Source organism: Helianthus annuus, chromosome 5, assembly GCF_002127325.2.
Source record: "Helianthus annuus cultivar XRQ/B chromosome 5, HanXRQr2.0-SUNRISE, whole genome shotgun sequence".
Taxonomy (NCBI): Eukaryota; Viridiplantae; Streptophyta; class Magnoliopsida; order Asterales; family Asteraceae; genus Helianthus; species Helianthus annuus.
The window spans coordinates 23,226,472-23,245,300 of record NC_035437.2 but is presented as its reverse complement, the minus strand read 5'-3'; the positions used below and the strand labels follow the sequence as shown (position 1 = coordinate 23,245,300).

General features: G+C 37.6%; 1 protein-coding gene across 1 annotated transcript; it reads right to left on the bottom strand.

The window, feature by feature from the left end:
* Positions 1-319: 319 nt before the first annotated feature.
* LOC118492079 lies at positions 320-18,300 on the bottom strand. Its single transcript, XM_035989851.1, has 14 exons — positions 18,116-18,300; positions 18,017-18,021; positions 7,223-7,314; positions 6,817-7,143; positions 6,545-6,724; positions 6,403-6,460; positions 5,293-5,502; positions 4,960-5,214; positions 4,438-4,876; positions 3,938-4,232; positions 3,400-3,817; positions 2,080-3,297; positions 1,798-1,983; positions 320-1,674 (listed from the first exon to the last, which is right to left on the bottom strand). The coding sequence occupies exons 1-14, from the start codon at positions 18,298-18,300 to the stop codon at positions 320-322; spliced, it is 5,223 nt and encodes a 1,740-aa protein (XP_035845744.1).
* Between the last annotated feature and the right edge of the window lie 529 nt (positions 18,301-18,829).

Genomic DNA, 18,829 nt, shown 5'->3' with positions numbered 1-18,829 from the left:
AATATGAACTCCTAAAAATTTATTCTTTTAAAGAAATATTTCTTCATTAATAATCTTTACTCTTGGATAGAATGAACCTATATATTAGCATCCAATAATTTAAAACAGTTTATTTGGCAATTGATGACTTAATAATGATATTAAAAATAATGAATAAATTTATAAAAATACATAAGACATACTAAATTTTTTGAAACTTAATACAGTAGTTTTGACTTTATTCACCTTGTTGACAAACAACACTATTACACTTCAAGTGGAAAAACCAAAAAAATAAAATAAAAATATCAAATATATGAAAATGAAATACATTATTAAATTATAAGTTATGAAAAATCTCCTTGTACACTACATTTGACGTCTTCGCTGTAGGTTTACCATCGCAATCAAATGATAAAATTTTAACACCTTGCCTGCTCTTGACTCTGGATAACGCCACATACAATTGACCGTGAGTAAATACAGGATCTTTTAAGTATAAACCAACTCTAGATAGTGAATGTCCTTGACTCTTGTTAATTGTCATAGCAAAACAAACTGTTAACGGAAATTGCCTTCTTTGAAATTGAAAAGGTATCTTTTTGTCAGAAGGAACCATACTAATTCTTGGAATAAAAACTCTTGTGCCGATATTTCCGCCAGATATCACTTCCGCTTCAATTACTCGTTTACCAAGAAAGGTTACTTGAAGTCTAGTACCATTACATAGTCCGTTCTGTTGATCAATGTTTCGAAGAAGCATCACAGGAACACCAACTTTAAGAACCAACCTATGGTTAGGTAAACCGGAAATTTTAAGAGCATTCAAATTGTCAGGAGAGTATAGACCTTGTTGAAAAGAATCAAGAACTTGTTCTGTTTGACATATACTGTCACAGCTCAAATACTCTTTTTCTTCACCTGGAAATAATGAAAGTAATCGATCATTAATCTCATGAACTACTTCATTCTTTGGTGCTAAAATTGCTCTCTCTGAAAAGAATCCAGGATTTTTATACTGATGTAAAATTGAAGGATAAACAAAGTCAATTAAACTTTGAATTGGATCATCTGAGTCGGTAATTACTAAATCATCGGGTAACTCTATAAACGCTTCACCATCGTTTTCTGAACCAATGTTTCCTTCACCAATATCAAGTAGCCATTTTGCAAACTTCTGAATGGAATCACTGTTAGATGACTCAGCTCCAATTCTCAACCTCATGTTTTTTGTTAACTTTAAAACCTTGCATTCAAACCATAGATATGAAGAACTCAAAGATGAATTAACAATCTGCTGCCTCGTACCATTTGGAATAACGGGTAGTATTTGTCTAAAGTCACCACCAAACACAATAACTTTACCTCCAAATGGTAGCTCAGAAGAGTTATTCGTAGAAGACGACAGAATGTCTTTCATTGTTCGATCTAGTGCCTCAAACGCATGTTTGTGCACCATAGGGGCTTCATCCCATATAATCAACTTTGACTCTTTTAAAAGATTAGCAACATCATCGTTCGGCTTAATGAAGCACATGGAATCTTCTGTCAAGTTTATGGGAATTTTAAATCTAGAATGTGCTGTCCGTCCTCTAGATAACAATAATGAAGCAATACCACTTGAAGCAACGTTCAACACTATCTGACCTTTAGATCTGATTGCAGCAGCCAAGGTCTTCCACAAAAAAGTCTTCCCTGTCCCACCGTAACCATATACAAAAAACAACCCTCCATTCTAGCATTCGACTGCATTCACAATTTGGTTAAAAACGTTTAACTGCTCTTCAGTTAAAGATTCTTTCAATAGAGTAAACTCACTTTTCAACTCATGTGTGTCATGCGATAATTCCTCATTGATTAGACGATTAGTACCTTGACGTAGCGAATCGTCGTCTGGAAAGGGCATCGTAGAAAATTTACTTAATGTAGACCCATTCGAAATTAAATAATTCTCAATTTCCACCAAAATTAGATTCTTCAAATGATGTTCAGGAATAATTAGATCTACAAAAAGTATAAAATAAAATTAAACATATGATGAATCAAAATATATAAAGAAAAAAAATAAGTACTTGATATGAAAATAAAATAATAACTTACCAGGGGTATGTGTCTCTTTACGACGCTTGAATAGAATATCGTCTCCTAGTAAGTGCCAAGTTTTTTCCCACACGAATTCAGGTCTTGATAGCGTATTTGTTAAAAGCAATGTCGCAAATAATGATCTTAAATACCGACAATGAGCTTCAAAACTTGCTTCCTTAATGGCTTCAACATATTCGTTGTCATCATCTAAAAGACCCATAGCATAACATGCATCTTTAAATGTGGGAAATACTTGTCCGTTCACTGTTCGAATCTCTTCAAATGATTTAGGACCTCTAACTTTATTTAGGAGAATCCTTAAATAGTAAGGTTCTCCTGAAGCAATCGAAACAGAATGAACTCTACCAATAGTTTTGTACCTTTTCCGCACTTGCCAACGTCTATCTTTTAAGTTCCAAACATACTTGGTTGGGAACTCCACATAACTCAATTTACGTGCTTCTTCATCACGTTCATTTAAACGCATCCATTGCAAAAAAATAGATGAAGCAACAGTTGGTTTGTTCAAGACATCTTCGATATCATCATCTTCACCGTATACTACATTGTGTTGACCAGGTAAATGAAAAGGTAGCCTCATTACAGCCGGATATCTATAATGAACTTCGTTTGCAAAAATTCTCCAAGACGCTTCACAGGCTGATATGTATCTACAATCGTAGTATTGTTTGATCTCATCATTTATTTTCTGATTGCTAGTACCGGTTGAATCAGTATACAAAACAGCCGTAGCACGGTCAGGTCCTTTGTTAATGTACTTAAAAATATACTTTATCGAACCAGCCTGGTTACACCATTCAACATTAATGTGTGCTTGGTATCTTTTTAATAGACCTTTGTTGTAAGGTACGATGCTTCGGTTGTCTAATTGAACACCTTTTTTCATAACAGTGTGACCAGAATCTCGCCTTCGATATACAGGAAAACCGCTTGAGTCAATAATTGTATGATCCGAAAATTTTTTGGGAAATCGTTTTGAACATTTGTTGTCAACCATGCAAGGACAGCTCAGATTAGCAGCACCACAAGGACCATGAATCATATACTCAGACACAAGATAATGCAACTGAGGATCTTCAGATTTATCCGGAATTTCGGCAGAAATAAAAGGATCAATATGATCTACAGTGGGAAGTTTGTGATCCACCTTCATGAATAAACAAATGTGTGCATGCGGTAGGCCACGTTTTTGAAATTCAACGGTATAAACAACTACAAAATAAAAATGATGTGTAAGTAATATAGTAAATAAAATTAGATATAAATAATAATAAAAACTGTACATGAAGTAGAAAACTAAGAAAAATTTTATACCAGCATTGATTTCACCAAAAAATTTATTATCCTTTATATCCTTAATCATTGAATCCAGCTTCATCTTGAACAATCGACATATAATATCAGGCCTGTCTTCTGCTTTAATGGATGTATCTTTAAGAAATCTTGAAACTTCAGGCCATTTTGGATTGCATGTAATGGTTATGAAAAAATCTGGGTATCCAAACCACTTACATAACGCCATAGCATCGAGGTAGTTTTGTTGCATGAACCGAGCACCTCCAGTAAAAGATGAAGGTAATATTACCTTTTGACCAGTGTTTGATAAATTTTGTTTACCATTGTCCTTATACTTTTGAAGATTCTCAAATGACTCGGAACGAAGATTCTTCTTCTTACCACGTATGAAATTGAGCCTTTCACTCTCAATCATAGTGTAAGCATCAACCAAAAACTGTTGAAAGAGTCTTCTGGAGTTTAAAACCAAAGAATAACAATTACTTCGCTCCTGTATTCTTTATGCAAAGAACTCCCGCATTGTGCATTTTGGTCGTATTTTTTTTTTCGTTGTTACACCTTCTCTATGAGGAATGTCGATTCTATATCCATCATCACCAAAAGGGAAAAGAATTGGATATTGAAGAGCAAGATAGGATGGGTGTAACTCACTGATACGTTGAAGCATACCAGATTCAGTTTCAATTAAAATGTCTCGACGATCAATTGATGGATCTAAATCATCAACAATCAGTGCAGCGATCTCATTAGTGGATGGTAAATTATAAGTCCTACCATCTTTGTCCCTTTTGTAAATGAGACGGAGCTTTAAGTTTGCTTGAGGATTTTCATGAAAGTGGTTTCTTACCATTCTGTACGATTTGACCAACTCGTTATGAGAATCTAAAAAAAACTCTGATGTATTCAATTATTCCAACGTCCAACTCCTTATCACGTGAAGATAATTGATTCCTATCATGAGAAAAAATAAATATATTTAAATAAGAAAAAATAACTATAATAAACTAACACTCATAAGTTATCAAAAAATATAAATCAACCAAATAATATGCTTACCCCAATACACTTTGTCTGTTAGAAATCTCGTTCTCAGTATCATATATGTATAGCTGAGAAAACTTAGCTTGTTTACCATTAGGCGGTCTTAAGCTACCAAGACTATGACAATTTTGACCACTAATACGATATATGAATGGGGCAATACCCTTGTTGATCTTCGAATCAACCTTTCCACCCATAGATGTAAAAGAGAACATAGAATTATAACGTCGGATATTCTTCAAGAAGAACTTGCTTTTCGTATCACAATTATGAAACAACTGTTGATACTCAGAATTAGCATCTTTCAATACTGGTAGCTCAACTTTACCATATCCACAACACAAACCATAACATAGTTTATCCATTGTTATACGACCTTTACCACCTTCAGAAGACCACAGCTTTGCATAACAAATCTGACATATAACATCCGGGTCACCATGATCTAAATAGTCTACAAAGAAATAAATTTATATTAATGAAATTCATTGATGTTATAAAAAAACCGTTGACTGTTAAATAAAATAAATTGCACACCTGTTGAAATTCCTTTATAAGGATCCAACACAAAAACTTCTTCGTTGGATTCGTCAACAGAATCCAAATCCACCATAACTACTGGGGTTATATCACGTGCCATGTGCTTCAATTTGCGCTTACCAACTGATAACTTACTAAGTGATGATGTGTTAGATGTTGTACACGGATTTGTAGCTGTAACGATACTTGAATTAAATGAATATAGCGTAGGTGTAGATAACGCCCCATCATTATTATGTATATTATTATTTGCTGAAAATAAAATAAATAAAAAATTGAATTATAACATGATTATTGCTTAATACAAATATATTCAGATGTTTCACGTACCAGAAGTAATATTAAGTAAGGATGACGTAGAATTTATACTTCTATTGAACTGGATGGGAGTATTGAATTGATTTGTAACATTCGACACCTGAGTTAAGTTTTCTTTGTCTCGTAAGGTGACGCCAACCTTCTTATTTGAAGATTTTCTCTTTGCCTTTTTACTATCTATTATTGCTTTTCGAACTCTACGCCTTTCTCCGGTGTCAATTACTTAATAATCAACCACAAAACATTAAAACAAAAGTATACAATTCAAATAAACATAACAGTAAAAAAATATATGAATTAATTTTGTGATCTAATAAGAAGTAATACTTACCATTAGAAATGTTTGAAAGGGGAGTTCTGTCCAAAATACCTACATGTATACATGTATTATTTAAGGTACACGTAACCTATATTCACTTGAAAAGTATATTATTAAAAATTAAAAACTTACGGTTAACATCTACTGCTACTGATCTACCGGGTGTTGATGTTGATGAAGGAAATTTATAGGTTCTCTTTGACATATTCTATAAAATTTAAAAAACAAAAAAACGAAAATATATAACATATAAACATGGCATCAAACGAATAGAAAAAATGAAATTCACGCAAAATTACATTCTTAACGAAAAAAAAACAAATAAACTGTATTTAATTATAGAGATTTTGAAGTGTCAAAAAAAAAAAAACCTAACCTTCAATAAAGTAGTGAAACGTTTTCAATTGCCAATGATTGAAATTCGAACTGAGGAAAAGAGATACGTTTACAATTTGCAAGATGATTGCATATATATAGTAGACAGACTTACAGTTACTATCCTAATTATTTTTAAAAATTGAAAAGATATTAATTATTAACCATAATTGATATTAAACATAATAATAAACAAACTTATAATGTTGCAATATAAAAGGAAACTTAAAAAAAGTAAACTCATATTCGTCTTACATGGTGAAGTTTGAAATCATAATAAAAGGAAACTTATAATGTTGAAATAAAACGGAAATAAACATAATTGACAAATAATATTGAAATATGTTGAGGACTTAAAATCAGGGCTTCTAGACTTGGCTGGTATCCTCATTCTTCGGTCTTCCGTTTTGTAGCAGAACAATGCTGACTTTCATGAATGTCAAAAACTTCATTAACACCGCGTTTCCCATTTATCGACTTGCGATCCTGCATAACATAATACCTAAAAATAACGAAACATACTTGAAACTAACATTGATGCAAACAATACAAAACTTTTGATTATAATACCTGTCCACACAAAAACTTGTTCTTAATGTCACAAATGAGAGTTTCATCAGAACTTATATGGGTAATTCCATAAACCTCATCGTAATGTACAAGATTGTACTCAGTGATCTCTATCTTGAATGCGAAAAACTTGCCAACCAGTGACCTTATCTCTTTTGGAACCACAACAATATCATCGCACTGAAAGTATTGAAAAGTGTGTGTGTAAGATTTTTATATTTTAACATGTTTATAAATCGAATAACTTTTATAAACATAAACATATAAATAACCGTGGTGTTGTCTTGAATCAATTGTTTAGGAGACTTATTAATAAGCTCAGCAGCCTGGTTGTGAAATAAGACCAGTTCAACAGAATCAGAGTCATCACCAACTTCAAGATTAATTTTAAATTTGGGAACAGGTTTGACTGTAGTCTCAGAACAATCGTAATTCGAACAGTGATAAACTTCTAATTGCTTTACGTCATCAAAACAATCAGGTGAAAAAAATTCTTCGACCTCCAAAGTTGCTTCATTAGAACACGTAGGACACGTCATACAGTACCAAGAGTTGTTGATAATATTTTTGACGTTAGCCAAAATAAGAACTTTCTTTGGCTGAAAAAATATAAAAGAAATATTAATTTAGTTGTTTGGTGTATACATACTACACATCTATTAATAAATAAAGATATACCTTTGAAATCTCCCAAACATCACCTACGTTAGAAAAAGTTGAATCATTCGTAAATAAAGATGATAAAACATCTCCCTTTGCAGACATGACAACTGATACACAATAAAGATAAGCAATATATTTTATAAAAAATGGTTAATAACAATTGACAACCCTATAATATATCTAAAAAATAATAGATGAATATAAATTAAAAAAAAAGAACCTTGTTCTTAAAAAGAGCACAAGATAACCGATTAAAGTTTGTTGCAAAATGAATTTATTTTCAACGTTTACTTATAGCCTTAGGTATATGTATTTTAGGAAATAAAGTAAAAAATAATTGAAGATATACGAAATCAATGGTTTTTATACCTAAATTTTTTATTGTAATATAATATATCCGCAGGGGCAGAGAACCCGTCGCTGTCTCGATTCAGACAGAAGAAAAGGCTCTCGAATAAAAAATAATTCATACAATTTTTGATAAAAATCATGCTTGATTTAGTTATGACATTTTAATACGTTTTGTTTGGCAAAAAATTATTTTTGGTTTAGTTTAATGGTATTTTACGTCTAAATTTGGAATTTATTATGTTGTATGAAATAAATGATACATATATTATTTTAAGAAACTATATTAAATTTGATAACGATATCAAGTTGAAATAATGCGTGTCAAATACATTTTAATATTTTTAATACAAATTTAGAAAGTCAGTATTTCGAAATTAACAACTATAATAAATATATAGAACCTATGAATTAAAAACAAATATAACCGCTTTTTAATCTTCTTAATTTCAAAAGCTTAATTTTTTTTAAGTTGGGTGAATATTACAGCTATCTGCTTAAACTAATTAATTAGGTCAAAAAAGAAATGTATTTTTTAATCTTCTTAATTTCAAAAGCTATCTGCTTAAACTAATTAATTTCAAAAGCTTCAATTTTTTTTTAAGTTGGATGACATTTTAGTATATGTATTCTATGATATTAGGTCAAAAATATGGCCAATATATCAAATAAATATATTATTTCAATGACATATGGAAAATATATTATGATCAACTATTAATTATTGAAATTTTATTAAATTTTAGTTGACTACATGTTACTGTAATGTAAGGTAAAAAAGTAATGTAATATACTTTGAAAGTCCGCTACATAATTATTGAATTTAAGTGGTACAATACGGTTGAAGTGGTTTTTAAAGAATACTATAAAAACATATAAATATGAAAACAAAAACAATAAAGGGCATATATCAGTATCATACCATATTCAAACCTGCTTAAGATTTGGAATTTTATATATTAAACTAAATAAATAATAAAGTTGTAATATCTAAAATAATTAATTATTGATTTTAATGTGGGGATAAAATTGAAGGGCCTATTATAACATTTTTAAAAGATTATAATGATACTGTCACACCCCCAAAATCCACCTGCGGATAACACCCGCTTCGAGGGCGTGACTGACCAGGATCCAGCCACCAATTATACTGAGCATTTAATTAATAGTAGAAATATTTAAAATCCGAAGTAATTAACAACATTGGAGTTTAGATTCGGTAATTAGTTTAACAAAACAGCGGAAGCATAAACCAAAATAGTTTTAAAGACAGTTCATTGATCAAAACAGTTATCCCAACACACGGGTTTGACGAACACTACACTTCCCCAAGTAGCAGCTCCTGAATCATTGGTTACCTGCAAAGCATGCAGTAAGGAGTCAACAATAATGCTGAGTGAGTTCACTAGTTGTCCAGTTTTAATTACCAAAAACTTGTTTCGCCGGTTAATTTACCCGTTTATACATGCCATGGGGAGCTACCCCAAAAGTTAGCGACTAAACTGTTTTTCCAATACCGAACACTAGGTAACCGTTGCGTATCCGCAGGATGCCCCGATGTCAATGTTCTATCATCATTGACGGATTTCTGAGTACATTAGTTCACGACCGTCCCAAACCAGGGCACGGTGTGAGGCTGGTAAACACCTAAATAGCGCTATCAACTAATAACCCGCTCGCCTAACCCGGCGACTAATCGGTATTTGTAGTAGGGACTTGAGTGATAGAGTTTCGTTTAGTGCCGTTGGTTGCAATCCGTATAAACAGTAATTAACCAAAAGGTTTCCCAATACCCGGGAAGGAAAAGTAAGTTTTGTTCCCAATAACTAGGGAAGGTATGTAAATGGTATCCCCTTTTACCAGGGGATAGGGTTGTTAGTCTCGTGTCCCAAACCACCGGGACGCATGCTTTTAAGTTGTGAACTCACCTTGGGTTGCTCGGTAGGTTTAGGTTACTTGGTCAAACACGCTGGTCACCACGTCCTAACATGGTTACCGGTATAGGTCAGATACAAGTATTCACGTAAAACACATACTGGCACGTAACATGCAAAACAATACAAACAGTCATGGGGTTATTGGGCCGGCCCTAACATTCACACATTCAAACAGAACACAGTGACACATAGTCCATTTATCAGATAGCCCATGATACACATAATGGCCCAATAACCAAAGTGAGCAGCCCACTCGCAACCAGATGGTCTCGAGTCGTAACCAGGAGATCTCGGCTTGTCACGTTATGGTTGCGAGTCGCAACCGTGCGGTCTCGAGTCATCATGCTGTGGTTGCGAGTCGCAACCGTCGTAGTCTCGAGTCGCAATCATGAGGTTTCGAGTTGTCATGCTATGATTGCGAGTCGCAACTATGTGGTCTCGAGCTGTCTTGCCTTGGTTGCGAGTCGCAACGACGCGGTTGCGAGTCGTAAGCTGTCCCTTTCACGTACACGTGATGATGCAGAAGCAACAGTCCGAAATTGTACCATGTATTCAGACCCAGATTAGGAAACAACCAATAATATTTCACTAACACTTTTCCTAATCTGCCCATATACAACAATAGATCAAACATTACCCTTTTTAAAATCTTCAAACCCCATTCAAACAAGTTCATCTTACATTCATAGTTTTCTAGGGTTTTCATGTCACATATAACCATATTTTATGAACAAAAATCATATGTTTATAACAAGATTATCATGGCAAGAACAAAGAAACATGCATTACATAGCCGAAATCTTAAGTTCAACATCAACATTTTGCAAGAAACAAAGAAGTATAGTTTGGTTGGCCATGAACTCTCTTAGACTACCATTTTCTAAACATGTTACCAAATATTGTCAAACTTTACAAATCAACCTAAGAATCATGCATAACCATTCTAACCAAGCATTTCTAGTTCATACAACATACATAAATCTCATGCACATAGTAACAACACTAACCGGTTGTGAAGAAGGAGGATGAGCCGAAAGAAAGGAAGAAAATGAGAGAAGATGAAGTGTCCGAGTGATGGTCTTGACCGAGTGTCTTGTCCGATATGCTCCAAGCTTGAACCGAGATCAAGGAGAAGGAAAGTGGTGTTGTTGGGGTTTTCTAGTGGGAGAGAATAGAAGAGTCTATGTGTGGATTGTTTGGTAACAAATGAGAGAAATGGGGAAAGTTGGGGATTATATACCAAGGGGTCACGAGTTGGGCTAGGGATTTCGGCCCAAATGGTTTCGGCTCAAAGGCCCACTCGAGACCGAGTGGCCCACTCGCAACCGAGTGGTTGCGAGTCATGGTCTCGGGTCGTAGTCTCGGCTCTTATATATTTATATATAATACACATACACAACACATATCATGTACTAAAGTCACGTTTTTATTTAATAATAATCATATATGCACAAAATATTACAAGGTGTTCGTTCGGAAAAACCTCGAGTGTCACATTATCCCCAAGTTTTAAGAACTTTCGTCCCGAAAGTTGAAGCAGCCACTGCCAAGCTAGCGTGTTTTAACGGGGTGTCACATCATCCCCCCGTTAGTTTGGAATTTCGTCCCGAAATTCGGTTGTAGCTTCAGTGCTGGGGTTTTCGTTTGGGAATAACTGGGGATACTTGGACTTCATCTGGTCCTCCCGCTCCCAGGTAAACTCTGGGCCGCGACGTGAGTTCCAACGAACTCGAACAAAAGGTATTCTAGTGCTCTTGAGGACCTTAACATCCCGGTCCGTGATTTCGACAGGTTCTTCGACGAATTTCAACTGTTCGTCGATAGTGAGTTCCTTCAGAGGAACTACGTGCGTCTATCTGACAGACACTTCTTCAGATTCGACACATGGAAAACGTTGCGAACTGCACCGAGTTCTGCTGGTAAGTTCAGTCTGTAGGCCACCTTGCCTATTTTCTCAGGGATTTCGAAAGGTCCAACGTACCGTGGGTTGAGTTTGCCTCGTTTACCAAAACGAACCACACCCTTCCAGGGTGAAACTTTGAGTGATACCCGCTCCCCAACCTGGAGCTCAAGTGGTTTCCTGCCCTTATCGGCGTAGGCCTTCTGACGGTCACGAGCGGCCGCCATGCGTTGTCGTATTTGAGCAATCCGCTCAGTAGTGTCTACCACATGTTCTGGACCAGTGATTTGACTATCCCCCACCTCTGCCCAACAAAGAGGTGACCGGCATTTACGTCCGTACAATGCCTCAAACGGAGCAGCTTTAATGCTGGTGTGGTAGCTGTTATTATACGAGAATTCCACGAGTGGCAGATGCCTTTCCCAGCTGTTGCCAAAGTCGTTTACACTAGAGCGAAGCATGTCTTTTAATGTTTGCATAGAGCGTTCGGACTGCCCGTCCGTCTGTGGGTGATACGCTGTGCTCATATCTAAACGTGAGCCAAAAGACTTGTGCATTGCTTGCCACAGTTCCGAAGTAAAACGTGCATCTCGATCAGAGATGATAGAGGTGGGCACCCCGTGCCTCGAAACAACTTCCTTGAGGTATATCTTCGCCAGAGTGGAGAATTTATCTGTTGTCTTTGATCGCCAAGAAGTGTGCGGATTTCGTGAGTCGATTCACGATCACCCAGATAGTATCGTTTCCGCGCTGTGATCTAGGTAGGCCAGTAATGAAATCCATGGAAATTTGCTCCCATTTCCATTGTGGTATCTCTGGTTGTTGGAGTAGGCCTGAGGGTTTCTGATATTCCGTCTTGACTCGCGCACAAGTCAAACACTTGCTGACGTAAGTTGCTATGTGGGCCTTCATGCTAGGCCACCAATACGTAGTCTTAATATCGTGGTATATCTTATCCGAACCAGGGTGTACTGAGTAGCGAGATTTGTGCGCTTCATCCATCGCAAGTTCTCGCAAGTTCTCGTAAGTCGCCATAGATCACCCGCGTAGGGCTTCAGCTCTAACGTTCTCTGGTTTCAGTGCTTCTATCTGAGCAGCTCGTATTTGCGAAGGTAGACTAGAATGGATCGTGAGTTGTAAAGCTCTTACGCGCTTGGGCGTAGTGTCCTTCCGACTGAGGGCGTCTGCCACTACATTGGCCTTGCCCGGGTGATACCTGGCACTCGTAATCATTCAGCAGTCCGACCCATCGTCGCTGTCGCATATTTAGTTCCTTCTGCTTGAATATGTGTTCTAAACTTCTGTGGTCGGTGTAGATGGCGCACTTGGTTCCGTATAGGTAATGCCGTCATAACTTAAGTGCGAAGATCACTGCTCCCAGTGCCAAATCAAGCGTTGTGTAGTTCCTTTCGTGCGTCCTAAGTTGTCGAGAGGCGTAAGCAATAACCTTCTCGCGTTGCATCCGTGTGTAACTGGGATCCTGATTCGAAGCATCATGGTATACCGCTAGATCACCCGTACCCTAGGGTGAAGACGATGTTCAGTGCATTACAAAGTTGGGATTCGAAAGCTGAAAAGACGTCCTCCTGTTTTGGTCTTTCACGAACACAACACCCTGATGTGCCAACGAGACTTAAGTTGTGCGACCTTCGAAAATCTTGTGATTAAGCTGCGATAGTATCTAGTGGGACCAAGAAACTCCTGTATCCTCGAAGGGATCTTTGATGTTGATCAGTTCCTAACCAAATGGATCTTAGCGAGATCCATGTGTATTCCCACTTCGTTGTTTGATAAAAAGAAAATGTGTACTTCCCGAATCCTGAAGTCATACTTAGGTAGACTTCGCACGTAGACGCTCCTCCCCTAGAAGCTCTACAATGGAATACAAGGGTTGTTCAAGGTGCCCCTTTCTCCTAGAAGCGATTCAAAACGTACTAGATAAACACAGTTGCAGCGTGATCCATAAAGCAGCTGGTGGGTTGTTCACCCCAAAAGGTCATGGAATAATTCATCCGGTGTCTCCTGGAAACGGCCTTATTGCGTTCACTATGCCGTTTTAGGAACATCCTCCCTTTGGACTTCCATCTGATGTTAGTTCGTTCGCTACTCAATCTTCACATAGGAGCATGACCCATGTAACTGGTCAACAGGTTGTCAATACAGGATCGAGACAAACGGTTTTGGGCTGTCACCTTGATGAGCTCTTAATAGTCAGTATACACACGAAAAAGGCCCATCTTCCCTAGGATAAGTGGGGCTCCCCCAAAGCGAAGAACTAGACCCTACAAAACTCCTGTCCAACGGTTCCTATAGTTGCTTTGATAGATCTTGCGACCTTCCCGGCGCAAAATGGTAAAAGTACAAGTAATCAGGGCTGCCTCAGACGTGAGATCAGACTGAGATTCCGCCTAACAAATTTTCGGAAGAAAAACTGAATGTTCCTCGGATAGCACGCCGAGAGAAACAACGAACAACTGGTGGATCCTCGATCCACTTTTCCTTAGCCTTAACATCCGTAGCGGTTGCTAACACAACGGAGTAATCCCTCTGTAGACGCTTCTGGCCTTCACAGCTGAAATGGCGCTAACTATTGAACTACTCTGATGCTTTAGAACAAATGCCGATTCTCCACACAAAGTTTTCTCCTCACTGGGTATATTCGCGTGATTCCTGGGTAACCAATTCACACTAACTACTGCGTTGTAACCATCGAGGGTGGTAGAAGGAAGGTCGACATCGGACACTCGTCCCACAAGGTCGTGTTTACACCCTAACGAACTTTTGAGATTCTATATGACTTGCCATCAGTCGATTCCACATCTGGTTCGGTTTTAAGAAGTATCAGGGTCAAGCAGAATAGAGATGAAGCAAACAACTACCCATACAAGCTACCATGTTGCTACTATGCCTGGCGTCGCCTGCGCCAATCCTAAATGCCCTTCCACGAGCATCATTTCCAATGTTGTTGTTACGGTTGCGAGGATTCCCTATTATCATTCCCCTGGTTGTTGACCTTGATGTTGTCGCGACTGTTGTTTCTGATGTCGTTGCTTGAAATGGTGCGCTACGATCCTTCACTGACAAGTCCATCTTGTCGCGTTTCCGTGCCGCGTCCCAAGGTGTACTTATTGAGCTGGCTGTTACGCATTTCCGCACCATTGTCGATTGTCATCGCTTATGGCCCGACTGATTCGTAAGAGCTGGCTCCTATGAGCCGCTGACTAGGGTTAAGGGTTCGATTGGAGTCAATTCGCTGATGCTCGTTGTCGGTGACTAGGGTCGTTCAAATGCTGAAGCCAGTAGGGTACTACGTCTATCCTCTTGACTGATTAATACACGGTATGTTGAGATAGTGTTGCAGGAGTGATCGCACTTCGGGATTTAAGACGTCAACACGTTACGTTCCAGCAAGCGAAGAAAGGTGAGAAGGATATAGACCAATCATTGTCGTTTCAACACCCATCCCGGGGATGCTCGTACAGGCACCTAATGTTCTACACAGTTCGCTAGGCGTTCATATGGGTGTTCAGGTAATACTCGATAGCATCGAGGTTCGAAAGGGGTGCAGTGAGAAGTGAAAAGATCGTGTTCGAGTAGGAGACAATCACTGCTACGGCTCCTATGGACTGTTGTGTTTCTCATCATACAAATAACGAAATGGAACCCCTTTTTCACTTGTTAAGCCTCACTGGGACTCACATCCACCCCACTATATTATTATGTGTGCACCCACAATAATATTGTGATTTGCATGTTCATCTCAGCTCCTCTTAACTCATGTCAAATGGTTCCCCACACTCGAGTAGATTTCAAAGAGTATTAAGTAGTGTAAGTCACGGAGGTTTAGGGAATTACCACCCTATCAATCACATGATACGAGAAAGTGTTCATGAATTCATATTGGTGTGCTAACGTGCAATCACATGCAATATCGTATGTGGGCGTTCACTAGTTAAGCATACTAGTACGTATAGCGAAACAGGAAACATAAAGTAAGCAAACAAGTAAACACTGGTCCGAGCTATGAGGTCAAAAGTGTTGAGCCTTGTACTTGGAGTGTAGTGTCGTCACGAGTCACGGGTTATAGTCTGGTTTTCTCCAAAAAGATTTTCCCCTTTTTAAAACCAAGTTCACTATAATCCAATGGCTCTGATACCAATCTGTCACACCCCCAAAATCCACCTGCGGATAACACCCGCTTCGAGGGCGTGACTGACCAGGATCCAGCCACCAATTATACTGAGCATTTAATTAATAGTAGAAATATTTAAAATCCGAAGTAATTAACAACATTGGAGTTTAGATTCGGTAATTAGTTTAACAAAACAGCGGAAGCATAAACCAAAATAGTTTTAAAGACAGTTCATTGATCAAAACAGTTATCCCAACACACGGGTTTGACGAACACTACACTTCCCCAAGTAGCAGCTCCTGAATCATTGGTTACCTGCAAAGCATGCAGTAAGGAGTCAACAATAATGCTGAGTGAGTTCACTAGTTGTCCAGTTTTAATTACCAAAAACTTGTTTCGCCGGTTAATTTACCCGTTTATACATGCCATGGGGAGCTACCCCAAAAGTTAGCGACTAAACTGTTTTTCCAATACCGAACACTAGGTAACCGTTGCGTATCCGCAGGATGCCCCGATGTCAATGTTCTATCATCATTGACGGATTTCTGAGTACATTAGTTCACGACCGTCCCAAACCAGGGCACGGTGTGAGGCTGGTAAACACCTAAATAGCGCTATCAACTAATAACCCGCTCGCCTAACCCGGCGACTAATCGGTATTTGTAGTAGGGACTTGAGTGATAGAGTTTCGTTTAGTGCCGTTGGTTGCAATCCGTATAAACAGTAATTAACCAAAAGGTTTCCCAATACCCGGGAAGGAAAAGTAAGTTTTGTTCCCAATAACTAGGGAAGGTATGTAAATGGTATCCCCTTTTACCAGGGGATAGGGTTGTTAGTCTCGTGTCCCAAACCACCGGGACGCATGCTTTTAAGTTGTGAACTCACCTTGGGTTGCTCGGTAGGTTTAGGTTACTTGGTCAAACACGCTGGTCACCACGTCCTAACATGGTTACCGGTATAGGTCAGATACAAGTATTCACGTAAAACACATACTGGCACGTAACATGCAAAACAATACAAACAGTCATGGGGTTATTGGGCCGGCCCTAACATTCACACATTCAAACAGAACACAGTGACACATAGTCCATTTATCAGATAGCCCATGATACACATAATGGCCCAATAACCAAAGTGAGCAGCCCACTCGCAACCAGATGGTCTCGAGTCGTAACCAGGAGATCTCGGCTTGTCACGTTATGGTTGCGAGTCGCAACCGTGCGGTCTCGAGTCATCATGCTGTGGTTGCGAGTCGCAACCGTCGTAGTCTCGAGTCGCAATCATGAGGTTTCGAGTTGTCATGCTATGATTGCGAGTCGCAACTATGTGGTCTCGAGCTGTCTTGCCTTGGTTGCGAGTCGCAACGACGCGGTTGCGAGTCGTAAGCTGTCCCTTTCACGTACACGTGATGATGCAGAAGCAACAGTCCGAAATTGTACCATGTATTCAGACCCAGATTAGGAAACAACCAATAATATTTCACTAACACTTTTCCTAATCTGCCCATATACAACAATAGATCAAACATTACCCTTTTTAAAATCTTCAAACCCCATTCAAACAAGTTCATCTTACATTCATAGTTTTCTAGGGTTTTCATGTCACATATAACCATATTTTATGAACAAAAATCATATGTTTATAACAAGATTATCATGGCAAGAACAAAGAAACATGCATTACATAGCCGAAATCTTAAGTTCAACATCAACATTTTGCAAGAAACAAAGAAGTATAGTTTGGTTGGCCATGAACTCTCTTAGACTACCATTTTCTAAACATGTTACCAAATATTGTCAAACTTTACAAATCAACCTAAGAATCATGCATAACCATTCTAACCAAGCATTTCTAGTTCATACAACATACATAAATCTCATGCACATAGTAACAACACTAACCGGTTGTGAAGAAGGAGGATGAGCCGAAAGAAAGGAAGAAAATGAGAGAAGATGAAGTGTCCGAGTGATGGTCTTGACCGAGTGTCTTGTCCGATATGCTCCAAGCTTGAACCGAGATCAAGGAGAAGGAAAGTGGTGTTGTTGGGGTTTTCTAGTGGGAGAGAATAGAAGAGTCTATGTGTGGATTGTTTGGTAACAAATGAGAGAAATGGGGAAAGTTGGGGATTATATACCAAGGGGTCACGAGTTGGGCTAGGGATTTCGGCCCAAATGGTTTCGGCTCAAAGGCCCACTCGAGACCGAGTGGCCCACTCGCAACCGAGTGGTTGCGAGTCATGGTCTCGGGTCGTAGTCTCGGCTCTTATATATTTATATATAATACACATACACAACACATATCATGTACTAAAGTCACGTTTTTATTTAATAATAATCATATATGCACAAAATATTACAAGGTGTTCGTTCGGAAAAACCTCGAGTGTCACATTGAAATAAACAAACATATGGATTTAAAATAACCTCTATAATGAAAACCATAAACATATTATTCAAATAACTATTGTCTTAAAACCATATTAAACCAACAACCAATACTGAAAAAAAAATTGTTCCAACATGCAATCATAAAATAGCAAATTCAAACTTCACTCAAGAAAACCAAGTAATAACCCAACCAACTCAACCTACTTCTCAATTTTAGGAATCAGAAGATTTGAAGATTCTGAATTTTGTGCTTCCTCTTTCTCATCACCAAGACGCCTTTTTGTTGAAGAACATCCAACCATGTCATCAACATCATACATTTCGTGTAGGTTACGCTTCACTTCCCCTGAAGAAGACGATTTGTGATCATTATACAACAGGTTAGACATTGGCGTTTGATTATCTCCACTGAACGATACGTCATCCTGAAAAGGAAAATTGAATGCATCAGTTCAATATGTTTATATTATTTTTTATTGACATCATCTAATTCAATAGAAAAAACTACATAAAAATATATAAAATATGAATATTTATAAAAAATCATATACCTTGGAAACATCACAAGGAATAGATTGAATGTCTGACAGTTGCACACTGGATGATTCAGATTTCTCATACTAACAAAATAAAAAAAATTAATTAATTAAAGTTATACTACATTATATGGAAACTATACAAAAATACATGTATTTAATAAAAGATATTTTATACCTCATGAATTTTGAATTTCTCATACAAAGCAGAAAGAATCTTTGGATCAGATGTAAGCATGGAAATTCCATAATTTTCGACATGATACGTAATGTTAAAATCTGAAACACTGATGATAAAAGCCATTTTTTGTCCGATCAAAATACTAAAAACATCCGGATATCCCTTCGAAAAATCACCAGACGAAAACTCCTACAAAGTTAT

Excerpts from the sequence above, each read along its gene's own strand:
- LOC118492079 (XM_035989851.1), bottom strand. The coding sequence starts at position 18,300 with ATGTCTAACCTGTTGTATAATGATCACAAATCGTCTTCTTCAGGGGAA. Across the intron at positions 6,725-6,816 it reads TGATTCAAGACAACACCACG|TGCGATGATATTGTTGTGGT; the intron begins GTTATTTATATG and ends CAATACTTTCAG. Across the intron at positions 3,818-3,937 it reads ACATTCCTCATAGAGAAGGT|TTTTTGGTTGATGCTTACAC; the intron begins GTAACAACGAAA and ends CTCTTTCAACAG.